Source organism: Heteronotia binoei, chromosome 15 (assembly GCF_032191835.1).
Source record: "Heteronotia binoei isolate CCM8104 ecotype False Entrance Well chromosome 15, APGP_CSIRO_Hbin_v1, whole genome shotgun sequence".
In the NCBI taxonomy this organism is placed as follows: Eukaryota; Metazoa; Chordata; class Lepidosauria; order Squamata; family Gekkonidae; genus Heteronotia; species Heteronotia binoei.
The window spans coordinates 912,264-939,404 of NC_083237.1; the positions used below are offsets into that span (position 1 = coordinate 912,264).

General features: G+C 52.2%; 2 protein-coding genes across 2 annotated transcripts in view; both read left to right on the plus strand.

Annotated features, from left to right (window-relative positions):
• The first annotated feature begins 1,444 nt into the window (after positions 1 to 1,444).
• On the plus strand, positions 1,445 to 12,254 carry INCA1 (inhibitor of CDK, cyclin A1 interacting protein 1). The gene is made up of 6 exons (XM_060256476.1): positions 1,445 to 1,526; positions 5,064 to 5,168; positions 6,411 to 6,453; positions 7,223 to 7,434; positions 7,961 to 8,135; positions 11,912 to 12,254. The coding sequence occupies exons 1-6, from the start codon at positions 1,486 to 1,488 to the stop codon at positions 12,074 to 12,076; spliced, it is 741 nt and encodes a 246-aa protein (XP_060112459.1). The 5' UTR covers positions 1,445 to 1,485; the 3' UTR covers positions 12,077 to 12,254.
• Positions 12,255 to 16,830: 4,576 nt separating this feature from the next.
• Positions 16,831 to 27,141, plus strand: part of CAMTA2 (calmodulin binding transcription activator 2) — a 44,716-nt gene continuing 34,405 nt past the window's right edge. Inside the window, exons 1-6 of the mRNA XM_060255803.1 lie at positions 16,831 to 16,981; positions 19,050 to 19,159; positions 22,063 to 22,166; positions 25,501 to 25,568; positions 26,406 to 26,541; positions 26,759 to 26,830. Of these exons, the coding sequence (XP_060111786.1) occupies positions 19,132 to 19,159; positions 22,063 to 22,166; positions 25,501 to 25,568; positions 26,406 to 26,541; positions 26,759 to 26,830 (408 nt within the window). The 5' untranslated portion in view covers positions 16,831 to 16,981; positions 19,050 to 19,131. The remainder of the gene's footprint in view (positions 16,982 to 19,049; positions 19,160 to 22,062; positions 22,167 to 25,500; positions 25,569 to 26,405; positions 26,542 to 26,758; positions 26,831 to 27,141) is intronic.

Below are 27,141 nucleotides of genomic sequence, written 5' to 3' on the forward strand. Positions count from 1 at the left end.
ATACTTCCCGCCATACTTTTAACATTACTTTCTCCTCTGTGGCCACAGTGGCATGATGAAGATTTCCATTTCCATTTGTCTGCTTTATATATTTTTGGTTATTCCCCCCTTTTTTTGTGGGGGGAAATTTTAGAAAGTTTGTCAAATCTTAAAGTTCAGCAAAATTCTCACGGGGCTTGAACAATGGAGTGCAGAAGCAAGTTTTTTTTTTTGGGGGGGGGGGGTTAAGAAAGAAAGAACACAATAAATTTTAGAGCTTCCTGAGCTCCGCTCCTGTGAGCCCCTGCCCAAAATAAGACCTGATTTTACGCATTTAAAACATTCCCGCCCAATCAGTGTCTCCTCAGCCCCAGATTTCCCTGCTGCCTCCCTCCCCCGCTCATTCTCATCTCTTTCCCCACCTAAATCCCTCAGAGGTTTTCCCGCCTTTTCCTCCCCCCTTCCCGTCTAGCCTTTGAGATTTCCCCCATTTTGCCCTCCCAAGCTCCCTCCTCTCTTGAGTGGCCTGAGGCAACTAAGGGGAATTGTCATATCTGTGAGAGAGATCTGTGAAAGGAGCAAACAAAATGGCTGCCCTCGTGCTCCTTGTCCACACATGCGTCACTGTCTCGCGCTTGGGCCCCGCCTAGAGCACCCACACTCTTTCTGCCAAGTGTGTCTGGCAATATTGATGGGCAATAATCTCTGTCTCTTTCTCTCCCCTGCACCAGATCCTTCTCTGGGAACAAGAGAGGGGCCTGTTTCAGCATCCCCTCAGGTACTAGCGTGAGGAGCAGAAGGGACGGCAGCCATGTATGTATAGTGAGGAGTCATCATGAGGAGGCAATGGCCATGGGGCCTGCCACAGTAGGAGGGCCTGGGTGGGGCAGGAATGATAACCCAGGGCAGTGGTCCCAGGTCTGGAGCTGCCTGGGACAGAAGAGCCTGCATTTTAATATCTGCTTAGGCTCTGTGGATGTTCTTAGGCCAATAGAGCCTTACCTACCAGCCAGGGTTGTTGTGAGGATAAACTGGGACCAGCTTCCCCCCCTCCCCCCAACACCAATTGCTGTGCTGAATTCCTGGGAGAAGGGGCAAAGTACAGATGAGAGAAATAAATAGGAATAGTATTGGTGGAGTAGGGTCCCCCCTCCTGAAAAATATCTGTTGAAGTCTTGGAAGGGGCATTCTCTGTAATCAGAGATGAGTCTGTTGCTGCATTCTGGTTTAATGTGAGCACCAGTTACACCCGTGAGGCAGCGTGGATTCCAGAGGCACAAGTGGCCAGAGATGCATCCCAAAGGCTCAGCTGTGATACCTGAGTTGTCCCCAACCCAAATGGCAACCTATGGTCCTGAGGAGAACAAGGGGTCTTCTGGGGTCTGTTTGTCTGACCCTGCGGTTTCTGTTTCTCATGTCAGGCTAAGAGGAGACTTGAGAGAGGAGCAAACGTGGATGGCCCAAACAGCAGATAGACCCACAAGTCTTCACCGGATCTTTCAAGAGATGGAGGAGGACAGCAATGTTTCACTCATCCCCTATGCAAAGTAAGTTGGTTTTAGTTTACCACAAAGAAGCTGTCCACCTTAGAGGTTTGTAATTAAACATGGCGGATGACAGATGCGTGCCGCCATCCCATTATGAGCATTGCAGGTGCCCCACACACACACACACATGGGATTCCCAGCCTTGGTCATGGATCCCAGCTGGGCAGGTCTGCCAGCTTCCTTCCATGCAACAGAGACATCAGCTTCCAGGCACTAAGCGGGCAGCCCTAACCCCAGGCCACTGATATTCAGGCACTCGGCTGCCACACTGTTTCTCCTGGCCCTGGAAAAGAAAATGCAAAAGAGCCTGATGCTAAGGTTGAAGCACAGCCTAGCACAATCCCTTTTTTTACAGCATTTGGGCTGCCTGACTCACCAAGTTTGAATTCTTGGGTGAGGCGAAAGCGAGATAAGAAGGCCTGTCTGAAACAGAGAACTTTGCCTTTTTTCGTTTCTCCTGGGAAGTCATGACTATCAGCAATCTCATCCCTGAGAGCATTACTGCCTGTCCTGCTTCTGTATTTGACAGGGGGAGTAGAGGTAATTTAAAACCATAAGTTGTAAAAATGAAAGCAGGCCCACCTTAGGCAAATAACCACCAGCAGGTGGCAGAGAGAAACCAAACAAGTTGAAGGCCTTTGTACCCAGCAGGGTAATAACATTTATTTTGGCCAGCGGGTGCTAGGCATAATCTCCTCCTTTGGTTAAGTTTACTGTTCTAATGATCCTTGGGAAACCTGCCTTGCCTCCAGGGTGGAGTGGGATGAGCCCCCCCGGAAGGCCAAGTTGAGTGAGCCCTGCCTTTTTGCCGGCACTGCAGAATCCACTTGGCTCAGCCAGCTCCTGGTCTCCAGGAGTCTTCCAGGGCAGCCGCCTACTGGGCACTTTGACAGGAAGTTAAAGACCCACACCACCACCCTTGGTTACTTCCTATGATGGTCCCTCACCTTTCCTTTTCAGGTCTTGCAATGCATTCGTTTGGTGAGTCTGAGATCTGTAAGCCACACATGGCATACACCTATATACACCTGAATGCAAAAATGTAGTGAAATATCTGAGAAAATATAAAATCTTACATTTTGTGTCAGTGTGTGTCTTAAGGTTGAGACCAGTGGTCTGTCCAGTCCAGCATCCTATCTCACACAATGGTCAATCAGTTCATTTGGAGGACCATCAACAGGGCACAGAGGCTGAGACCTTCCCCTGGTGTCGCCTCTTTCCTTGTGATTTTGCCTCTGAACGTGGAAGCATGTTTTGACTATGTTTGTGTGTGTTGTTCATTTCTATTTATTTTTAATAAAAACCCTTACCAGTTGAATATCTGCCATGTTTATTTGCAGAGTTATTTTAAGGGGAAATTCCCTGCAAACATTGCTGGAGAATCCCAGTTATCCCCTCTCACTTTATCTTTTTAAAGCACATTTCCCCCAATAAATGTGGAAACTGCCTGTTTGGGTAACACCAGTACCCATCCTTGTGGGACTCCACTGATGACTTCCCTTCATTGTGGGGACTGTCCATTTATTCCTGCTCTCTGCTGCCTGCCGTTTAACCAACTTTTAATCCATAAGAGAACCCAACCTCTTATGCCCAGCTAAATTTATTCAGGAGTCTTTGGTGAGATACTGTCTAAAGCCTCTGAAGTCCAAATATGTGATGTCTACCAGATCACCCTTATCCACATGCTTATTAAACTGTTCAAAGAGTTTTGAAAGGTTGGTGAGGCCAGGCTTCATTTTGCAGAAGCCGTGCTGATTATATTCTATAGGTCCCATGTGCTTAATAATTCTTTATTTAGTAAAGTTTCCTTTTTTACTAATTTACCTGGGGCAGATATCTGCCCAGCTGGCCTGTTATTTCCTGGGTCCCTTCTAAACTCCCTTTTAAATATTTGAATTAACATTTGCTGTTCTTCTACCTTCTGGTACACAAGCTAATTTTAGCAACAATTTTCATGAACTGTTTTGTAGAGGAACAAATTCCATTTGAGTTCCTTAATGAAGCTTTGGGTATATGGCATCTGGATCTGGAGGCTTTCTGGTTTTTAATTTCCAAGCTTGGCCTATCAGCCCGTCACACAAATAAAATTCCTATTAGGCACAAACAGAAAATTGGCACAGGTGAAGAATGAAGTGGAGGAATGAAGAGAGGCAGCACAGACATTTTCTAGACAAATAAATAAATAACTGAGGAGACTCAGCCTTTCCTTTGAGAAATAGATACGTGTCAAAGACTTCTCTGTAGATTTCTTGGAGATCTACAGGAATGTTCTGTGTGTGTTTACTTTCTTGGTGTTATAAAATTTAACAGCCTAGTGCTAAATTCAAGGCCTGGGAGGATGTGCAGGAATATTTATGGTGTTTGTATAATTGCTTATCTTCCTAAAGGCCTTCCCTGATTGCACCTAAAAGCTAGACTCATCATGCCATGATGCACCAGTCAATTTGTTAAAAAGGAACTTTGCATTCTCTATCAAGATTTTCTCTTCAAGATTTTCTCTTTGTTTTGTGGCTATTAAGCTGGAAATAAGCAACATGTGTGAGAAAGTTCAGAATAGCTAAGCATGAATAAAATAATCAAAAGAACTTTATAACTTCACATTTATTCATGTCTCCTTAGGAAGGGAGGCTCAGTTTGTTAGTTTGCTTTCTGGATGGCTGGGAACAGGGCTTTGTTTTGTAGAAAAAGTCCAGCAGGAACTTATCTGCATATTAGGCCACACCCCCTAACATCGTCATTGTTTCACACAGGGCTTTTTTGTAGAAAAAGCCCAGCAGGAACTTATTTGCATATTAGTTCCTGACACCAAGCCAGCTAGAACTGCGTTCCTGTGTGCTCCTGCTAAAAAAAAAGCCTTGGATCTAATCCAGGTTCTCAACCATGTTGGACATGGCACAGTTTGTGATCCAGATGAAGGAGTGGCACACAAAAGTGGAAGTGAGCCATGTGCAAGAGGAGGAGGGAAGGCAGAGAGAATTCATAAGTCTGGGAACAGCCAGCAGAGTGGAAGCCTTATTGACCTCATCAGGTAGACCATCGCATAGGATCACCAGGCTCTCCCTGGCCATGGGTGGGGGTAGGGTGCCAGATTGCAGGTTGAGGAACTCTTGGAGATTTGGGGATGGAGCCTGGGAAGGACAGGTCCTCAGTGGGGTATAATGCTATAGAGTGCACCCTCCCATTTTCTCCAAGGGAACTGGTCTCTAGTCTGGAGATGAGCTGCAATTATGGGGGATCCCCAGGTTCCACCTGGAAGCTGGCATGCCCACCATCCCATAAGGTGGGGGCCACAACAGAGAATGCAGGTGTACAGTCAGCTGTTGATTTTACCCATTTGCAGGATAAACCTATAGAAGGCCCAGTCTGGATGAGCAAATCTGTAGTGGCAGAGCACAGAGAGGTGGTCCTGCAAACATGATACCTTCTGACATATGACAGATGCAGAGCATGACTCTGTGCTTTGCTACAATACTGACAACATTCTTCCATTGGACTGTGCTTATCTATAACCTGCATCTTCTTCCTCTGCTTTCTAAGGCGGTCCAAGATGGTGAGCAGAAACACACTGGAAAAGGACCCCAACATGGCCAGTGCTGACTGTTCCCATAGCGACTTTTGGGACAGGCTCATCCGACAGCAAAGGTACACTGCAGGCCAGAGTAGAGATCCAGGGCTTTGGGAGATTTCCCTCTCTCTTGCTTGTTTTCTTTCCTTTCCTTCCCTGTCTTGTACTCTGTGCTGGGATGACAGCTTGAAATTGCCTTCCATGCCCCAGAAATAGCCAGGCTGCTTCGGTTGTCAAACGACATGAGAATGCACAGAGCCATGCAAATAGATTTGCAAATCCTGGATAGATTGATTGCCAGGCCACCCCATGAGTGGCAGATTTTTTGCAGTGGTTTGAAAACCTGCAGCCATCATCTAAGACAAATTGTCTGCTTGTGATACCCAGTACCACAGTCAGCATCCCTGATTTTGACTGAGAACACCTTACCACGAGTGCTGCACCCATGAGGTCTGCCAGTGGCTGCTGATTCTGGCATCCTGAGAATCGCAAACATAATTTTTAGAACAAAGTTTGAGTCCAGTAGAACCTTTAAGACCAACTAAGTTTTAGTCTGGCTATAAGTCTTAGTCGGGCATGCACACAAAAGCTTATACCTTGAATAAAACTTTGGTGGTTTCAAAAGTACCACTGGACTCAAACCTCGTACTGCTGCTTCAGACCAACACACCTGAAGTAATTTTTAAAAAGATTTTTGACTTGGCTGTATGCATAAGACTTCCAGTGTTCAAGACACTGAATAGTTCCTCAGGTTGCCAGAAACAGAGAACATGCTCAAAATATGCAAAAATACCCAATATACCTAACTTATGCAAGATACAGAATCCAGCTTCTCTTGGAGGATGGGTATTGCTCACCATGCAGAGAGTCCCCCGTTCTCTAGCTGGTGGTTCTTGTGTAGGAGGACTTTTTTAAAAATCTGCCTGAGGCTTTAAAGAGCTCCTTCTGTCAAGTGCAGACAGCACTGAGTTAGATGGACCTGAGGTGGATGCTCCTAACGCAATAGCAGCATGGAGGCTGTGAATGAAGGCCAAGGATCCCCAGTTTGACCCCCACCATTCCCAGCTGAAGAATTTCAGGCTGTAGGTGCCAGGAAAGACCTTTCTCTGGAAAGTCCCTGCCAGCCGGAGGGACAGGATTGCACTCGCTGGACCGAGGTTCTGATATCGTAAAGCTGCTTGATATCGAGCAGCATTTCGGTAGCATGCGTTTAGAGCAAGCGCAGCTTATGCCCGTGACTGCCAAAGCCCCCCCCCCCCCAATTATGAATTTATAAGACGTCACAAAAGATGGTACTTGGCAGAACGTTTATCTTTCAGCTCCCACTGGATGGACGAATACCACGAGGCACCGTCCCTGCTGGTAGGTTTTGAATGGATGGCACACAGCTTGGCTCGAAATTGTTTGCTTTTCTTCAGCGGAACGAATGCCCCATGTTTCAAAAGGAAAGTGCAAACAGGGTTTGTCTTGATGAATACGTTCTTTCTCGCTTACTCTGTGTGTGTTCTGCTGCAAACGTAATTTGCTCCACGGAACCTGATACTTTTCTGTTGTTGTTTAATATCTACCACACACTGTGAAAAGAGGGAGGATAATTGTTTTACCTGGAGAATCCCAGGCACGCCCAGCTTATTAATTAGGTTTAATTTGTTTAAAAGTTGGCTGAGCAGGAGGGCAGAGAATTTGGTGCCTGAGGCAGGAAATCCAAAGGGCAGCTTCCTCTGCCTAATTAACAGGGCTCACAATCCCCTAAGAAGCTCTCCTGGCACAGGGAGGCGGAGCTGCACATGGGCACTGGAGGGCTGGCTCCTGGGAACAGAGCCCTGCCTTATGGCTTAGGCTGTCTGCAGGCATCTGGCCCTCGCCGTGCTGGGCAGATGATGCTCCTGAGGGACAGTACAGCAGAGAGGAAGAGGGCAGAAGGCCACATCTGGGAAGGCTGATCCTGGCTCTATGAGAGCTGCTGCCTAAGTCAGAGGCCTCAAATGTGGGCTGGATGTGGCCCTTTTGGAAGTGTCTGCACGTAGCTGGAGGCTGCTCTGTGCAAAGAGAACAGAGCAGCTACAAAATGGGTCCCTATTTCCCTCTGTGAAATGCTGGCAGGCCTGCAAACATATTCTTCCTCCCTCAGATGTCTGGCTGTGTTGCTGAAAGGCCTGTTGAGGCAGAAGGAGGCCCTTTTCACTGGCAGGTGCTTTCCGCAGAGCAGAAACTGCCATCACCCAAGGAACTGTGTCGGAGGAAGAAAAAGGGGGCCAAACAGCAAAGGCTGGAGAAAGGCGGTGTCTTGTCCGTCTGCTATCATCTGGAGGAACTGAAGAGACGGCAAAGCAGCATCGACGAGTAGGACAAGAACCTTTTTTGACCAAAGGGAATCTCAGCGCAGACCTGGGCAGGGGAGGAGGGGAAGGTGTTATGAGGACCCCCAAGTCAGAAGAGGGCTGCCATCTCCGAGAGAAGGGAAAGCATACAAAGAGGGCAGGGGGGAGACAAAATTTGTGAAATGGGGCAGGGCTGGCTATAGTCTTGCTTTCGTTTGGCCACTTCTTGTGTTTAAAGGTCAAGATGAGGACTTCTAAGCTTGAGTAGACACTAGAAGACAACATGACTCCTAAAGAGCTTTAAAGAAAAAAACAAAAGCAGTTTTTTTCTATGACAATCTTAAGTTAGCTAAAGTAAAAACGGAATTTTCCCAGTAATTAAACATTTCCGTTTGAATGCTGGGAAATATTCCCTTTCACAGATGCTTTGCACAGAGGGAACCGGTCAGAATGCAGTGAAGCGACTGAACTGCAGAGGCCCTCTGTGCCTGTCCTCCCCTCTTTACACCTGCTGAACCTGCTCTCTGTTTGCAATCCACACACCCCAGGCTGAAGAAGGCTAAATGGGGTGGGCATCTACACCAGCCGTTTCATGAAGGAGACAACAGTGTCACTGGTTCGCACCGCGGAATGCCATGGAGCCCCTTCGGCATCCCGGGCTCTGCTGCCCACTTCTATGAAGAAAAAGAGGACCTGGTCTTCCAGAGACACAGTGATGAACAGGTAAACTGGCTGCATGTGCAGGCTCCAACGGCTGCAAGGAGGGAAGAAACTGGGGGTGGGGGGAGCCAGTTTGGTGTGGCAGTTAAGTGTGTGGACTCTTCTCTGGGAGAACGGGGTTGGATTCCCCCCTCCTCCACTTGCACCTGCTGGAATGGCCTTGGGTCAGCCAGAGCTCTCTTATCTGGGAGAACGGGGTTGAATTCCCCACTCCTCCACTTGCAGCTGCTGGAATGGCCTTGGGTCAGCCGTAGCTCTCTTATCTGGGAGAACCGGGTTGGATTCCCCATTCCTCCACTTGCACCTGCTGGAATGGCCTTGGGTCAGCCAGAGCTCTCTTATCTGGGAGAACCGGGTTGGATTCCCCACTCTTCCACTTGCAGCTGCTGGAATGGCCTTGGGTCAGCCAGAGCTCTCTTATCTAAGAGAACCAGGTTGGATTCCCCACTCTTCCACTTGCAGCTGCTGGAATGGCCTTGGGTCAGCCAGAGCTCTCTTATCTGGGAGAACCGGGATGGATTCCCCACTCCTCCACTTGCACCTGCTGGAATGGCCTTGGGTCAGCCGGAGCTCTCTTATCTGGGAGAACCGGGTTGGATTCCCCACTCCTCCACTTGCACCTGCTGGAATGGCCTTGGGTCAGCCGGAGCTCTCTTATCTGGGAGAACCGGGTTTGATTCCCCACTCCTCCACTTGCACCAGCTAGCATGGCCTTGGGTCAGCCAGAGCTCTCTTATATGGGAGAACCGGGTTGGATTCCCCACTCCTCCACTTGCATCTGCTGGAATGGCCTTGGGTCAGCCATAGCTCTCTTATCTGGGAGAACCGGGTTTGATTCCCCACTCCTCCACCTGCACCTGCTGGAATGGCCTTGGGTCAGCCAGAGCTCTCTTATCGGGGAGAACCGGGTTTGATTCCCCACTCCTCCACTTGCATCTGCTGGAATGGCCTTGGGTCAGCCGGAGCTCTCTTATCTGGGAGAACCGGGTTTGATTCCCCACTCCTCCACTTGCACCAGCTAGCATGGCCTTGGGTCAGCCAGAGCTCTCTTATCTGGGAGAACCGGGTTGGATTCCCCACTCCTCCACTTGCACCTGCTGGAATGGCCTTGGGTCAGCCGGAGCTCTCTTATCTGGGAGAACCGGGTTTGATTCCCCACTCCTCCACTTGCACCAGCTAGCATGGCCTTGGGTCAGCCAGAGCTCTCTTATATGGGAGAACCGGGTTTGATTCCCCACTCCTCCACTTGCATCTGCTGGAATGGCCTTGGGTCAGCCATAGCTCTCTTATCTGGGAGAACCGGGTTGGATTCCCCACTCCTCCACTTGCAGCTGCTGGAATGGCCTTGGGTCAGCCATAGCTCTCCCAGGAGTCGTCCTCGAAAGGCCAGCTGCTGTGAGAGCCCTCTGAGCCCCACCCACCTCTCAGGGTGTCTGTTATGAGGGGAGAAGATTTATTTTTTTATTTTATTTATTTTATGATTTATATCCCACCCTTCCCACCAAGTGGCTCAGGGCGGTTTACAACATAGGATCACACATAAAGGAGATTGTAAGCCGCTCTGAGTCTCTGATTCAGGGGGAAGGGTGGGGTATAAATCTGCAATTCTTCTTCTTCTTCTTTGCCACAAGACACAAGTGGGGATTAAAATTGCAATCTTCCTCCAATCCAGGAAGCATATTCTGATGTGGATAACATTCTAATGTCATTAATAATGAGAAACCTGATCGGGGGAGGGGGGAACTCACCCTCTGTCACAATGATCGGAGCAGAGTCAACTGCAACCTCTTGTCTTTCGGGATTCCAGCTTCTTCAGAGGAAATGTCAAAGTGGGGCAGTTGTGGGCAACCTCAACCCCCTACCCGTCCCACTTGCTCCTGCCTTGTCTATTAGGAAGGAAAAAGACTCTTATGTCACCTTAAAAACTGGCAGATTTGCTGAAGCAGAAACTTTCATGAACTCTGGGCTCCGTCCGCTTTGTCATAAGCGCAGAATGGATTCAGAATATCTGCACTATGGAAGGGAGGGAAGAGTGAGGTTAAAAGGCCATGGGCATGAACAACAGGCAGGCGCTGGGGCTCTGTGATAGACCATCTGCTTGGCAGAAGGTCGCAGGTTCAATTCCCTGTATCTCCAGGTAAAAAGGACCAGGCAGAAAGACCTCAGCCTGAGTCCCTAGAGAGCAACTGCCTGTCTGAGTAGACAATACTAACCCTGATGGACCAAGAGTCTGATTCCATAGAAGGCCATTTAATATGTTAATCTCATAGAGAGGATGGTGTGGAATTGTTTTCTATGGCCCCAAAAGGTTGAACAAAAAACAATGGGTTGGAACTAAATCAGAAGATTTTGCTGCTAAACATTAGGAAGAACTTCCTGACAGAATGCTTCCTCGGTGGAACAGGCTTCCTCCTGGGGAGGTGGTGGGCTCTCCTTCCTTGGGGGTTTTTAAGCAGAGGCTGGATGGCCATCTGATGGCCATCCTGTGAATTTAGGGGGAGGTGGTTGTGAGTTTCCTGCCTTGTGCAGGGGTTGGACTAGATGACCCTGGAGGTGCCTTCCTTATGATTCTATGACAGGTTCCTCAGTGGAACAGGCTTCCTCCTTGGGAGGTGGTGGGCTCTCCTTCCTTGGAGGTTTTTCAACAGAGGCTAGATGGCCATCTGACAGTGATGAAGATCCTGTGACATTAGGCAGATTGTGAGGAGGAGGGCAGGATGAGTGTTTAGTTCTCATGGCCCTTTCTTGCCTGCCCAGGGAATGCTGTGCACCACTTTGGGGTCAGGCCAGGGATCCTGGAGGGGATGGGTTTTGTTTTTGTTGTTGTCATCTGGGCATTGAGCAGGTGTCACTGGGGGTGTTGGGGGAAGGTATTTGTGAGTTTCCTGCATTGTACAAGGGGTTGGGCTAGATGACCCTGGAGGTCCCTTCCAACTCTATATGCAAAATAAGCAGTGGGACCATTTCACAACAGTCTCTCTAGTGTTAGGCCCTTTAATTCCTGCATTGGCTTAGAAAAATGGCTGTTCTGTTTAATTCCTGGTTGATATAGTCAAGGCTGTGCTTCTGATGAGTTCTAATGCAGTCGTTTCTCATTATAGTCTGTCTTTGAAGCTCCTTTGGTAAAGAAGTGTGACTTCCAGGTCAGCAGAAAAGCATCCTGGTATATGTGGACTTGTTGCCACAGGTTTCTGAATACTGATGTTTCTTATGTCAGCAGCGTGTCCATTTATACTTTTCTGCAGAGGCTGAGCTGTTTGTCCCACCTAAACTGCAGCAGGCCATGTTGGCAGATTACTTTCTGCCTATATGAGTCCCACATAAATCTGTCCAGCCTCCTTTTAAACCTATGGCTACTAGCTCATCTCAGGGCAGTGAGTTCCACAGATCAGCTACTCTGTATGTGAAACAGTATTTTGTTTTGACTATCTGGACTTTACTGCCGATCAATTCCATAGGGTGTCTGTGTCCAGCGCTATGGGAAAGGGAGGAAAGTGAAAGCTTTCTATCTGTTTTCTTTATACCATGCACAGTTTTGTAGCTCTGTTGTGCAACTTCTCAGTTGTGTTTTTTCAGAAGCCCCAATACCTTAGCCATGCCTCATGAAGCCAGTGCTCTGAATGCCATGATTATTTTGGCTGCTCTTTCCTGCACCATTTTATACCTTTTCAACCTCTACTTTGGGAGGCAGTGATGAGACTCCTACAGGTTGCCTGTGGAAGATGGTACTTCATGGACTGTCATCCCTTTGCAGTGACATTGGTTACCTTTCCTTGCAGGCTGTGTATCCTGAGTGGAACTCTGGCGCAAGAGCGCAGCAGAGGATTCCTCCAGAAAGCCCCATCTTCTCCTACACCATGGCTGCCCTAGGCAGGCGTCCGGTGGCAGCAGCCTGCAAGGCTGAGGAAGACTTTGAAGGATTCCACCTTCTGTCAGAGGAATGATCCTGCAACACAGCCAGCTACAAAGGCAGAAAAGTTCTTCCCAAAGTGCTGGCAGTCTGCGTGGGAGGGAATCTGTTACAAGCATCCCTTTTGGGCTGCAGTTGATCTGGGCATGCAGAAGTATCCAAAGGTACCAGGCAGAAACGGGAAACTGAGGCGTGGGAGGAAGGCTCTGTCACCCAAGAAATGTGGGACTGTTCGAACCCTGCCCTTTGGTGGCCGTCCTGTGCACAATTTGGCTATGAAACCGGGTTGGGGAGAGGGGGCCTTTTCGGTTTCTTTCTCTTTCCCTCCCTCTTTGTGCCTTCAGTAAACCTTCCACTGTAGGCTGGAAAGAGGGCGGGGGGAGAAGCCAATACCATCAGAGATTTCAGAAGTGTTTCCATAGTAATGTAGCACCAGTGGGAGAGGAGAGGAGGCCTGCTGGTGTCTCATTTGGTACTTCCCTCCTCCCTCCAACATACAACGTAGGTGTGTGCTTTGTAGTCATCAAACATTTATTTAGAAAGAAAGCCTTATAGGCAGCTTTTTCTTGGCTTGGCAGAAGGAGCCCTCCTCCCCCAGCCTCTGGTCCTTGTGGAAGAAAAAACCTGGCTCCAGGATACCAGGGGGGGAGGGGCGGGGGGGGAGCGGCTTTTCTCAGTAAGGCCCATCTTTGGAGAGTAACTGCAGAAATGACAGCAGGGTGGCCGGTTCCCTTCCCCAGATTCAGCAGGTATATGGCCAGCAGCTTTCCTCTCTCACCTCAGTCATGTCTTCCTCATCTGCAAGACTGATGAAACACTTAAGCCTGACCAGATGCCTCAGGGTCACTGGGGGGGGGGGGTGAGGGGAGGTGCCATAAGTGATCAAAGGTGGGGTGGTGGTTTGCGGGTGGGTCTTTCTTCTTCCCCTGGGGGCTCAAACCAGCAACCTCTTGGGTCGCATGCAGTGTCCCAAAACCTAGAGGCACCTGAATTTTGTTGCAGCTTCAGGTTGTAGTTAACGTTTGTCATGTCATTTCTCCACACAGCCCAGTAGTTAACGTATTGCAATATTTTAATATTTTAATAAGGGAAATGTTTGTAACAGAAGGGTCACTGTGGACTTTCCCAGTATTGTTCTGGTGACCTTTTAAATTCTGAAATGCTGGAAACTTGCTGTTCAGAAGACTTGACGCTTTTGCTGCCACCTCTGGGCCTCCAGTCACTTAGAAGACAGAATGAGCCACAAATCTCACTAAGGTCCGTGGCCCCCTGCCCCTGAGGGAAGGGGTATATCATCCCCCCCCCACCATATCCTGGAAGCGGGGCTTTTCAGTTTCCCCTCAGAAACTGTGCTGAGGGGGAGGGGGGGACCATCAGATTCCAGGCTTCAAAGCTGTGTCACAGAGTCCCTTGCCCCTCGTAATATGTTTATGTGTGGTAGGCTCAGTTTACGAGAGCTGGAGGGAGCCCATAACCAAATTCAGTTGCAGCTTTTCTTATTAATAGAAACTTTGCTGTGTGGAAAAGCTTAAAAAGAGGTTTCTGTTGTATTCACAAACACATGTTGAAGTAATGCCAGCGTGAAAGAAAATATATTATTAAATGGTAAAAACCAAGTTTACAGTTAATATACAGGGCTTTTAATTAAACTTGTGTTTTGTTAACTTGTCTTGTGTTAACATTTTTATTGTTTTTAGTGTGATGGGGCGAACAGGCTCAAATGTGCACATCTTTTCCAGGTGGTTTGGTAAGAATATAAGACAACCCTGGGCATCGTCTAGCCCAGCATCCCGCTTCCCTTGGGATGAGGCCAGTGATATGTCTCATTCAGCATCCTGTCTCATACAGTGGCCAACCAGAGAACCAGTTTAGTGTAGTGGTTAAGTGTGCAGATTCTATTCTGGAAGAGCCAGGTTTGATTCCCCAGTCCTTCGCATGCACCTGCTGGTGTGACCTTGGACCTGTCACAAGTTCTCTCAGAGCTGTTCTCTCAAGAGCAGTTCTCAAAAGAACTCTCTCAGCCCTGCATACCTCACAGGGTGTCTGTTGTGGGGAACGGAAGGGAAGGAGACTATAAGCCACTCTGAAACTCCGAGTGAAAGACAGGTATAAACCCAATCTCTTCTTCTTCCTCTGGAGGGCCAATGTACAAGGCACAGAGGCTGAGGCCTTCCCCTGGCATTCAGAGGGTGACTGCCTCTGAACCTGGAGGTTCTCTTTAGTCACCATGGCTGTAGCCACTGACAGCCCTCTCATCCATGAGCCTGTCCAGTCCCATTTAAAGCTGTCTATGCCTATGGCCACCACTATATCCGCAGCCAGCGAGTTCCAATTCCAGTGTAATCCCCTTGTGGCAGTGAATTCCACACATTAAGTGTTATGTGAAGAAGTACCTTTTGCTGTCTGTCCTGAAGCTACTGCCAGGTCCCAGGCATTGTCCTCATTATGTTCCAGTGTTGTGAAAGAAGAGACATTTCCCCACCCCTTCTCTCCCGGTCTCTAGCAAATAAGAGAGCCAGTGATGGAGGAGGAAATCAAAGGGCGTTGGTTCCTTTCCAAACCCTTCTAAAAGGCGGTTCTGCTCCCAGATGGGCTGGTCTGCAATGGGCTGTCCTTCTTGGCTTTTTCTTGAAACTGAAAACTGCCAAGCAGAAGGAAGCCCTTCCCACCCTGGCCCCCGCTCTGAACCCAGCAGCCACGTGAGAGCAAAAGGAGAGATCAAACCAGGGAGGTTTTGTGCCCACTGAGCCGCTCAGCAAGGGCGAGAGAATGCCAGCAAGAGGGGCAGGTGGCACCAGCTGCTTCCTCAGCATGCCTACGTGAGCCATGCAGAGAGGTGCGCATTCGCCCTCTGATCCTGCTGCTGGCCCTGCTCCCCCCCTCCGCTCCGGATCCTTTCATGCCCTCCTTTCCCCAAAAGTCTTAGCTTCCATGGGGGAAGGGGAATCCCACACTGCCAGAACACAGGACAGACCAAGAGCTGGGAAAATGCACTTCTCTCTCTTGGGATCCAAGGATTTCTGGGATTCATGGGCAGAACCTCCCACATTCCAGCAAAGGTTGGAACTAGGTCCGATATGAAGGGAAGCTACGTTTAGGAAGAACCTCCTGATTAGGAAGAACTTCCTGAGGGTGAGAGCAGTTCCTCAGTGGAACAGGCTTCCTCCTTGGGAGATGGTGGGCTCTCCTTCCTTGGAGGTTTTTCAACAGAGGCTAGATGGCCATCTGACAGGAATGAAGATCCTGTGAATTTAGGGGGAGGGGTTTGTGAGTTCCCTGCATCGTGCAGGGGGTTGGACTAGATGACCCTGGAGGTCCCTTCCAACTCTATGATTCTTTTAGGAAGAACGTCCTGACCGTTAGAACGATTCCTCAGTGGAACAAGCTTCCTCCTCGGGAGGTGGTGGGCTCTCCTTCCTTGGAGGTTTTGAAACAGAGGCTAGATGGCCATCTGACAGCGATGAAGATCCTGTGAATTTAGGGAGAAGTCTTTGTGAGTTTCCTGCGTTGTGCAGGGGGTTGGACTAGATGACTCTGGAGGTCCCTTCCAACTCTAGGATTCTATTGGGAAGAACTTCCTGACTGTTAGAGCAGTTCCTCAGTGGAACAGGCTTCTTCCTCGGGAGGTGGTGGGCTCTCCTTCCTTGGAGGTTTTGAAACAGAGGCTAGAGGGCCATCTGACAACAATGCAGATCCTGTGAGCTTAGGCAGATCATGGGGGGGGGGCAGGAGCTCCTTTGCATATTAGGACACACACCCCTGATGTGACCAATCCTCCAAGAGCTTACAAAAAAGAGCCTTGTAAGCTCTTGGAGGAGTGGCTACATCAGGGGGTGTGGCCTAATATGCAAAGGAGCTCCTAGAATTCCACTGGGGGGGGCAGGAAGGGTTGTATCAGGGCTTAGTTCTGGTGGCCCTTTCTTTTATGTTCAGGAAATGCGGATTGGGGTGAGGCAGCAATTTTTCTCCAGGCCGGTTTGGCTCCAGGGATCCTGGAGGGTCCCTCCCGCATCTTCTGGGCAGAAAGCAGGGGTCTTTGTAGTGCCTATGTGGGGGAGGCATTTGTGAGATTCCTGCATTGTGCAGGGGGTCAGACTAGATGATCCTGGAGGTTCCTTCCAGCTCAGTGTTTCTAGGCCTGGCCTGGGAGCACATAGCTGAAGGCCCCTTTTCTTCCAAAGATCCGTGTGTGGCAAGTGCAGGCATCAGGCCGCCCTCTGCAGGCGCTCTCACAACCCAGAGTGGCCCACTTGGCACCAGCCTTTCCCCTCCTGGCTCTGGATCTGTGGAAGGGCCCCCCTCCTTCCCTGGAGATCCGCTGCAGGTGCTGCAAGGCCTGCCTGTTTGCCCGGGCTGTCGAAGAGGTTTGAATTGGCAGGGGGGAGATTGGAGGTTGGCGATTATGTTTTTATAGGGTCGCCAGGAGTTGGAAGCCCCTTGGCCCCACTTCCCACCCGGGGCTGGTTTTCTGAAGCCAGAGGGAAGGTGGAGTGGGGGTGAGCGTGGCAGGGGCGCCTCCAGCCCGCCTTGCAGAGCCCAGAGCCTCTTGGCTCCTCCGCCATCTCCGGCAGCGGGCCTGTGGGTGGCTCTCGGGCCCTGTGGGGCGCCACACCTGGGCTGGCACCTGCCGGCTGGGGCCAAACGAGCAGCGGGCGGGAAAGGCGCTGGGCGCGCCGTGGCTGGGGCGCGGGAGCAGCAGCTGCCCAGGCAGGCAGGCAGGCCGGCCGGCCGGCCTTCCCCGCCTCCTCCTCCGCCTCTTGCGCGCTGAGCTCAGACGCCGCCGGGCCGGGCCAAGGCGAGCTGTCAGCGGTCGGGGCGGAGCGCGGAGGAAGAGCAGCGAAGGGAAGGGAAGGGACGGAAGGGGCCGAGGCGCAGCCGGTGCGGGCGGCGGCGAGAATGGCGGCCGGTGGCGGAGCCGGAGCAGCGGGCGCCCCGCCAGGTAGCGGCCAGCGGAGGGCCCCAGCCGGGCGCAGAGCAGACCCGGGGCGCGGAGCTCCTGCCTTGCTGGGCGGCGCGGCGGCCGGGGGCGGGTGGGGCGGGAGAGCCGGGGGGGCGAGGGGGGGCCCAGGGAGACCGGGCGGGGCGGGGGGGGTCGCTTGCTCTCGGCTCTCGCGGGGCGGGGGCGAGGCCTGGCTGGGGGCGGGATTGGCCCTGGGAGGCCAGGAGGGGTCAGGTGGCATCTTGAAAGTGGCCCCCTGTCTCCCGGCAGAAGCTGCTTCCCGGGCGGGAGCCTGGCTCTGGGCAGGTGCATGGAGGGGCCAGGCCAGACTGTGCACGATGCGGGCCCGGAAAGGCCGGCTGGTGCAGCCGAGGTGGCCCCTCTGCTCGCCTCCACGTTTCTGGGCGCTGCACCCTCCCTTTATCTCGGCTCTTCCCCCCCCCCCTCTCTCCATGCTGTTTTGCTGAACATTCACCACCATGACAGCCAAGGGGGCTGAAAACGGGCTCCAGCAATACCTTCCACATCCAGAAGGCTGAGGGAGAAAGCACCAGAGGAGATATTTGGGAAGGAAGGAAGGAAGGAAGGAAGGAAGGAAGGAAGGAAGGAAGGAAGGAAGGAAGGAAGGAAGGAAGGAAGGAAGGGGATCATGCCCAGCGGGCAAGGAAGAAGAAGGGCTGCTCCCTGTCGGGCACCCTAGCTGAGGGAGGGAGGGGCCTGTGAAGCGGACCTTAACTGGGGGGCAGCTTTGCGCAGTAGCACGGGGGTCCAGAGGAGACCATTTTGGATGTGGTAGGTGAAAGCTTGCACTTTGGACAGGGCCTGGGGAATCCCGCTCCCAAGGGTGACTCTGGGTTTTGGACAGGGCTCCCAAACCATCTTCAGGCTCTCCGTGCAGTACAGCCTGGTTGCAGCAGCCAGAGAAGTGGGGACTAGAAAAGGATGCAGCTTCCATCCTGGCAGGAGCTGGCAAGAAGCACCAAGCGCCACTGAGAGGCACCCCACCTCTGAGCTGTTTCCAGTTACACTCCCCAAGCCCTGAGCCTGCTCTTTGAGGGGCAGCGGGACCTCATTCGCTGGAGGGCAGGCCCCACCCTCACGGCATAGATGACCCGCCTGCAGTGTCTCATCTGGATTGAGTTTCAGTTTATTAGCCTTCCAGCCTTCCCGGGAATGTCTATGGCTTCTCCAGACGTGGACGAAAGAGAGAATGCAGAGTTGTGGGTCCCTGGGAGATTGATGGCACCTTGTCTCACCCCAGTGAGATCACCTAGCGATTCCATGCAGATGCGAAACAGCACGGGGTGGGGTGGGTGGACAAAAGCGAGCCCCAGGGAGACACTGGGCAGAAGGGCCACAGAGCAGGAGACCGGCTCCATGGAGCCACACTGGGCCGCCTCCCTCTTGGACAGGTTGTCTACTGGGGCAGCCATAATCGTTTCAGCTGGGAGCCATAGTGGAATGGGGCTGGCTTGCCGGCACCCTCCAAGAAAGGATGTGGAGCTCAGACCCTACCAGCACCGACCAGAGCTCCTGGCACCCAGGGGAGAAGTTGGCCTCCCTCCGTTCCTTGCTGCCTCCAGGGACAGCCTCTTCAGAAGCAACCTCCAGACCGCCAGGGCCAAGAGGGGGCCAAGAGGCAAGAAGACAGGGAGCAGGCCGGCCTCTGCAGTCCCCCTCCCCCCCTTGACCCTGAGGTGGCCAGAATGGGTCCTTGGTGCTGAGACAGGGTCTGCTCACATCATGCATGTGAGGGAGTGGGGTGTGTGGCCCCCGAAATGTTCTGCCAAGGGAATGTTGCTGGCCCCCCAGTGGGAGGTCAGGGGGTGCTCAAACAGTGGGCTTTGTGTGTGTTTGTGTCAGGGTGGCAGGCAGGTGGGGAAGGGAAGAAACCGGCCTGAGAAGGTGGGCATGGAGTCAGCTGACCGGGGCCACTGGGGCCAGTGAGAAAGAATAGGGGGCAGCAAAGAGGAACTCGTAGGGATCTGGGTGGGCACAGGAGGCATTGGGCCCTGTGTGCGAATCACTTCCTTCCATTTCTCCTCCACCCCATCCCCTCCCTCTCCAGGTCCAACCCTAATCCTCCTGTGTCCTGACCTGACCCCGCCCGGCCAAGAACTCTAACAGTGTTGCAACGCAGAATCCCAAAGATGAACAAGGAAACCACAGGGGTATCTGGTGAGTGGGACCCAGGGTTTCCTGGGGACTTCTGCCCCTCCCCATCCCCCACCATCATGAGAGTCGACACGGAAGGCCCCCGGCTTGTCTCCTGTCCCATCTCGTCTGCCTCGCTCCACATCACAAGGCCCTTTGCCACTTTGAATTAGGATTTTTTTAGTTGCATTGTTTATACCCCCCTCCCTTTCTCCCCAGCGGGAGCAGTTGACATCCTTCTCTTCTCTTCCATTGTATTCTCACAACAACCCTGTGAGGTAGGCTAGGCCGTGTGTGGTGACTGGCCCGAGGGCAACCAGCAAGCTTCCAAAGCAGGACTGGGGATTCAAACGTGGGTCTGCCAGATCCTCGGCTGCTGCTCCAATCACCACAGCGCACTGAGCCCAGGAGTCTCTCTGTCCCCAGCTAGTCTCAATCACACCCCTGAGCCAGCCCCACCCTCCCTCACCTGAGTCTAGCCAGGTTGCTCGGCCTGCAGGGCTCTCCAGGGCTGGGGCCAAGGTCTGTCACCTGGAATTGAACCAGGGGCCTTCTGCATGCCCAGCAGGTACAAGGATAGCCCCATTCCTCAGTCATTAGGTTTGTGAGTTTCCTGCATTGTGCAGGGGGTTGGACTAGATGATCCTAGAGGTCCCTTCTAACTCTATGATGTGATTCTTCTGACTGCGGAAGCCGCTGTGGGGAGGCTGTCTCCTGACCAATGTTCCCTCTAAGCTGCAAAATCTTGTGAGCAAAAATCCTACTTTGTGAGCTACTGGCGTTAAAGTTGGGCGCTCCTGCATAAAGTATTGTGCTCTGGGGCCATGTTTCCTGAGCTGAGGCAAAAATGTATGAGTTGGAGGCTAAGAATCTGTGAGCTAGCTCACACTAACTCAGCTTAGAGGGGGCACTGCTCCTGACCCCCTGGGACCTTTGAGTTGTGGGGCGGGGCCAGCTCAGCAGTGGTGTCCAGCCACTGGGATGCCAGCCGTGCTACTCCACGATATTGGGTGGACACCAGCAGAAGGGCTCTTCATGTCAAATGGCTTTTCAGGGCCATTTTTTGGGGAACGGAATTCAGCTGGTGTGCAGGGAGTGGAATTGCCGGCCTGCTGGCTGTTCATTTTGCTCACTCCGCTGCTCCTTGGGGTTCTGGCCAACAGACGCACTTAGTGGTGTCCTTGCTCTGGCCTGTGTGGAATCTCCTGTTGCCCGTCCGTGTTGCTCTGAGTGCCGATCTGGCCGAGAACCTGTTTGGGACTTCCCAGGGGAAACCTGGGGGGGGAGGGGTGGTCGATGCTCTTCCCCAGGGGACCCAGGAGGTCGCGATCCAAGCTGGACCAAGATGCAGCTGAGGGGGCTGCCCATTTCCCAGTGAGGGTGGGGCCACGTGAGTGCCCTCCCACCTTTGGACTGGGATATATGAAGGGTCCAGGGATCTCCCTTCCAGCTTGTATCTGGTGCATGGAGCTCCCCCCCAAAACCACCACCCCTGGTTAGTCCCTGAGGGGCTCCTGGACTCCAGGCTGGCTGGTGAACTGCTTTGAGCTCTGGAAGGGAAGGTGGGAGACGCATATTTCAAATAAATGCTGATTTTTCAGTGCCCCCCTCCTGTTGAAAAGCCAAAAGCTTCCTGGATAGAACACTGCTGGCGTGGCCCAGTGCTCAGAGTGCTGGGGGGGGGGGAGGTGGTGGTGGAGGGGGGTTGGGAGACCTGGGTTCAGATCCCCGGGGGTCAAGGAAGTTGGCTGGGGAACTTGGCCCAGTCACCCGCACTCTCTGCCAAGCCCGCCTCACAATGCTGTTGTGAGGATAAAATGGGGGTGGGGGAAAGAAGGCTGGAAGACTCTTTGAGTTGCCATTGGAGAGGAAGGCACAAACTGAATAACTATTTTTTTGTTCATCTAAGGGGAAAAGCTGACGTTGGATAAAATCAACCTGATCTCCTAGCGTCCTTCATGGGGGGGGGGGGGTCAGCATTTCTATGTGGGGGAAGGTGCCAGAGTTGATCCCCCACCCCACCACCAGTCTGAAGTGGTGGGATCAGCATTTCTATGTGGGGGAAGGTGCCAGAGTTGATCCCCCACCCCACCACCAGTCTGAAGTGGAGCTTTCCACCCCACCCTCAGCATTTTGCCACACCCTCCTGCATCAGGGGGAGATTTGGGGGGGGGGGGCCTGAAAGGAGATTGTGAGACCCACCTCAGGAAGTCCTGCAGCTACCGCTCCCCAGGGCTGCTATGAAGATGGGGGGGGGGGGTTTAACCCTTTTCTCTCTGCACTGTTTGCCACATCTTAGTTGCCCCTTGCCTTTTGTCCCTGGGGGGGAGAGGCAGCCTCCCCTTGAAGCTAATACCACCCAGGAGATTTAGGCCGGGGGAGTGGCATGGGGGCAGAGGGGTAAAGCCTCTCTGGGAAAAGTCCAGCTTTGCCCGCAGAAGGTCCTGGTTTCAGGTCTTGGTGCGTCCAGTGGAGGTGAGTTGCTGGGAAAGGCCTCCACCCATGTTGTGCCCAGCCCTCTGGAAGGCCACTCCAGGCAGAGGAGACAGGAAAGGTTGGAGCCTCTGCTTGGCAGGCGGAAGGTCGCAGGTTCAGTTCCCATCATCTCCAGTTAAAAAGACCAGGCAGGAGGTGACGTGTAGGATCTCGGCTTGAGACCCTGGAGAGCCACTGGCCCCACTCTCTTGCTCTCCTTTGGACTAAACTTGGACAAGCCGGGGTGGCCCACATCCTCTCTGACCAATGTTGTGTCCACAACTTTCGCGGGCAAAGTAAGAACCATCCCACAATTGAGTTTAGGTCACAATACATCACTTCCTCTATCAGGTAAACAAACAGTTAACTATATAATGGCTGGAATGTGCATAGCTTGTATTCTAACACTGCCTTTCACCCCCCCTCCCTCCCTGCCTGTCTTCTCCTTCCAGAGAACAGCCATCACCTGAAGGTTTTCCTGCCCAAGAAGCTAGTGGATTGTGTGCCCAAGTGCCCAGCTTTGCCCCCAGAGCGGCTGCGATGGAACACCAATGAGGTGAGCCCCCACAAGGGCTGCGGGGGGAGGGGGGGAGGAAGCAGTCCTCCTCCTCTGGAAACACTGCTCTTGATAGGCAGGTGGGAGGAGCTGCCAAAATGAGGTCTCCTTCACAAAGGTACAATTTATGCGTGAGCGTGGCAATCATGGGGCAACATCCATCACCCTGCTAATGGCACCATTCGGCCACACAATCTAAAACGTGCAAGAATCAGTTGGCACCTGCGTTGGCTTATTATACCAGCAACGTTCTTGGTGTGTATGTGAGTCTATGTAGTAGTGACCACTGAAGGAGGCCCATTAGCCCAAAACACGTCTGGTCCTGTGTATTGTTACTGTAGATAGTTATTTGTATCAATTAATAAGGACCGCTTAGTCCGGTGACTTTTAGTCTAAAGACTAAATTCAAGGCCTGTTTTTAATGTGTATCGGAAGTGCTCTGCACAATAAATGGATTGTTTTGTTGCCTTCATTTTAACGTTCTCCTGCTCCGCCTTTGTGGCCAACTCATCCAGTTCAGCAGAACCCTTTGCGGATTCAAAGTGCCACAACATTCATGCAAAGAACTTGAAAACGGTGTTGGAGAAAATCTTTGTCTTTATTTCCACATCTTATTGCATCCACTGTGACCCTTTCTGGCCCCTGGCAGCTCTCCCAAACAATGTGAGAATGGCACCCCCACCCCCCCCATCCCCCTCTCAGAAGTTGCTCAGTTATGGGCCTGGGGGCTGTGGGGCTACATTGTCCCTGCCTCTGCAGCTGCTTGGGCTGCCCCTGGGCAGCCACATCTGGCACCACTGGAGGAGGAATGAAGGGTGGTGTGCAGCTCTACCCGGGGAGATCGGGTGAGTGGAGAGCGGAGCTAATTTGGGTTGGGGAGCCATTCTGCAGGTCCGAAGTCAGATAAAGGAGGGTTCATGGCTCAGTAGCTGAGCATCTGCTTGGCAGGCGGAAGGTCCCAGGTTCAATCCCCGGCAGCATCTCCAGGTAAAGGGATCAGGCAGGAGGGGATGGAAAGATCTCAGCCTGAGAGCCACTGCCACTCAGAGTAGACGGGACTTGCCTTGGTGGACCAAGGGTTTGATTCAGTCCCAAGAAGCTTTATGTGTTCAGTTGCTGGAGCCTCTAGGGATGCACTATGGCAGCCTCTCTTCCAAGTGACAGGCCTTTTTTAGCAAGGCCCTCATGTCCTGGGCTGGGTGGGAAGATCCATTGTCGACTGCGGGGTGACATGAGAGAGGTTTACAAGATTATGCATGGAATGGAGAGGGTAGAGAGAGAAGTGCTTTTCTCCCTTTCTCACAATACAAGCACTCGTGGGCACTCCATGAAATTGCTCAGCAGTCGGGTTAAAATGGATGAAAGGAAGTCCTTCTTCATCCAAAGGGTGATTAACATATGGAATTCACTGCCACAGGAGGTGGTGGCGGCCACAAGCACAGCCAGCTTCAAGAGGGGATTGGATAAGCATATGGAGCAGAAGTCCATCAGTGGCTATTAGCCACTGTGTGTGTGTGTGTATTTTGGCCACTGTGTGACACAGAGTGTTGGACTGGGTGGGCCATTGGCCTGATCCAACAGGGCTTATCTTATGTTCTTAGGTGACACAGAGTGTTGGACTGGATGGGCCATTGGCCTGATCCAACAGGGCTTCTCTTATGTTCTTATGTGACACAGAGTGTTGGACTGGATGGGCCATTGGCCTGATCCAACAGGGCTTCTCTTATGTTCTTAGGTAACACAGAGTGTTGGACTGGATGGGCCATTGGCCTGATCCAACAGAGCTTCTCTTATGTTCTTATGTGACACAGTGTGTTGGACTGGATGGGCCATTGGCCTGATCCAACAGGGCTTCTCTTATGTTCTTATGTGACACAGAGTGTTGGACTGGATGGGCCATTGGCCTGATCCAACATGGCTTCTCTTATGTTCTTATGTGACACAGAGTTTTGGACTGGATGGGCCATTGGCCTGATCCAACAGGGCTTCTCTTATGTTCTTAGGTGACACAGAGTTTTGGACTGGATGGCCCATTGGCTTGATCCAACATGGCTTCTCTTATGTTCTTATGTGACACAGAGTGTTGGACTGGATGGGCCATTGGCCTGATCCAACAGGGCTTCTCTTATGTTCTTATGTGACACAGAGTGTTGGACTGGAGGGGCCATTGGCCTGATCCAACATGGCTTCTCTTATGTTCTTATGTGACACAGAGTGTTGGACTGGAGGGGCCACTGGCCTGATCCAACAGGTTTCTCTTATGTTCTTCTGTGACACAGAGTGTTGGACTGGATGGGCCATTGGCCTGATCCAACATGGCTTCTCTTATGTTCTTATGTGACACAGAGTGTTGGACTGGATGGGCCATTGGCCTGATCCAACATGGCTTCTCTTATGTTCTTATGTGACACAGAGTGTTGGACTGGATGGGCCATTGGCCTGATCCAACAGGGCTTCTCTTATGTTCTTCTGTGACACAGAGTTTTGGACTGGATGGGCCATTGGCCTGATCCAACATGGCTTCTCTTATGTTCTTATGTGACACAGAGTGTTGGACTGGATGGGCCATTGGCCTGATCCAACATGGCTTCTCTTATGTTCTTATGTGACACAGAGTGTTGGACTGGAGGGGCCATTGGCCTGATCCAACAGGGCTTCTCTTATGTTCTTATGTGACACAGAGTGTTGGACTGGATGGGCCATTGGCCTGATCCAACATGGCTTCTCTTATGTTCTTATGTGACACAGAGTGTTGGACTGGATGGGCCATTGGCCTGATCCAACATGGCTTCTCTTATGTTCTTATGTGACACAGAGTTTTGGACTGGATGAGCCATTGGCCTGATCCAACAGGGCTTCTCTTATGTTCTTAGGTGACACAGAGTTTTGGACTGGATGGCCCATTGGCCTGATCCAACAGGGCTTCTCTTATGTTCTTCTGTGACACAGAGTGTTGGACTGGATGGGCCACTGGCCTGATCCAACAGGGCTTCTCTTATGTTCTTCTGTGACACAGAGTGTTGGACTGGATGGGCCACTGGCCTGATCCAACAGGGCTTCTCTTATGTTCTTCTGTGACACAGAGTGTTGGACTGGAGGAGCCACTGCCCTGATCCAACATGGCTCCTCTTACGTTCTTATGCCCCCCTCATGTCCTGAGCTGTCAGCCAGAGTGGCCGGCTTCTTCCCCATTGGCCAGTCTGTCTTTTTGGGTCTTCTGGCCGAGTCCTCATGGCTCTGGGTGCTTCGGTGGCTTCCGACATTTCTCTGAGGGACGTCTAGGGGAGGAGTTGGGTACTTTTCTGATTTTCTCACCCTCTCTCTGTCCCTCCAGGAGATCGCCTCCTATTTGATCACCTTTGAGAAGCACGAAGAATGGCTCTCCTGTTCCCCCAAGACCAGGTAAGGAGGAAGTCCAGCTCCCTCCCTCTTAGGGGACACTCAGTGGGGCAGGCAATGACTTTTAAAAATGAAAGGTGGGAATCTGGAGGACCCAGGAGATAGGTCATTGCAGCATTCTGACACTGAAGTCCTTGAAGGGCTGTCCTGGAGAGGATGGGGTGGAATTGTTTTCTGTGGCCCCGGAAGGTAGGACCAGAACCAATGGGTTGAAATTAAATCAAAAGAGTTTCCAGCTAAACATTAGGAAGAACTTCCTGACTAAGAGCGATTCCTCAGTGGAAAAGGCTTCCTCCTTGGGAGGTGGTGGGCTCTCCCTCCTTTGTGGTTTTTAAGCAGAGGCTAGATGGCCATTGGACAGCGATGAAGATCCTGTGAATTTAGGGGGAGGGGTTTGTGAGTTTCCTGCATTGTGCAGGGGGTTGGACTAGATGACCCAAGAGGTCCCTTCCAACTCTAGGATTCTATGATTCTGTGACATTACAGCAATTTTCGATGGCTGATCCTGCGGTGAGGGTGGTTTTCACAGGGGGAAATATGGCCGGGTGGGGGCTGAGGCAAGGGAAATGGTGCCAATGTGGGCAGGACCTCCAGAAATGCACACTTTCCTGTCCACACGGCATCCAAAGCGTTGACTGCCATCGTTCCAAAAAATACCATCTCAAACCAGTTTGGGGAAGGATCACTTGCTCTGTCCCCAGCACAGCCTGCCTTCCTGCCACAGCAGGCGTCTCTTTGGGCCCAGAGTGCCCCCGGCTTCTTTGGAAGCCAGTCTTAAGAAACACTGAAGATGCCCCCCCTCCCTCCCGGGTGCCTGAGCCTGCACCTCCTTTCTTGCAGGCCACAGAATGGCTCCATCATCCTGTACAACCGCAAGAAGGTGAAATATCGCAAGGACGGCTACTGCTGGAAGAAGCGCAAGGACGGGAAGACCACCCGCGAGGACCACATGAAGCTGAAAGTAAAAGGGGTCGAGGTGAGGGCCGGGAAGGCAAGAGCCGGCGGGAGAGAGAAAAGGGAGCAGGGGCAGAGGCCTGGGCATTCAAGACCTCCCTGGGGGGAGATCTGGGGCAGTCAGTCACATAGGAGAGAAATGGGGGGGGGGATTCCTGGAGGAGCTGGGGAGGAAGAGGGAAGATCCATTGCCCCCCCCCCCCCAGCAGCTCCAACCATTCTCTGCCTCCCCCCACCAGTGTCTCTACGGCTGCTACGTCCATTCGGCCATCGTCCCAACATTCCACCGGCGTTGCTATTGGCTCCTGCAGGTACCTGCCTGGAAGCGGGAGGGGGGGACCCCGGAGGTAAGTGGGGGGGGCAGGCTGGAGGACCTGCAGTGGCTGCTCTTTCCCGCCTTGCCTTGGGGTCAAAGTAGGAGGACCCCCATTGTGGCCTTGGTCCCATGTTATGGGGCAGAAAGGGCTTCCCACGACTGCCATGGGGCAAGCTTTGTCTGGATCCCGAGGATTCTGGTCCAGTCGCCAGCACAAGGACTGAAGCCCAAAGAATCAGCGATGCCAGAGCCCAAGCTGGCTGGCTGCACGGATGGGAATGGGTGCTTTGGGAAAGCGCTGAAAGG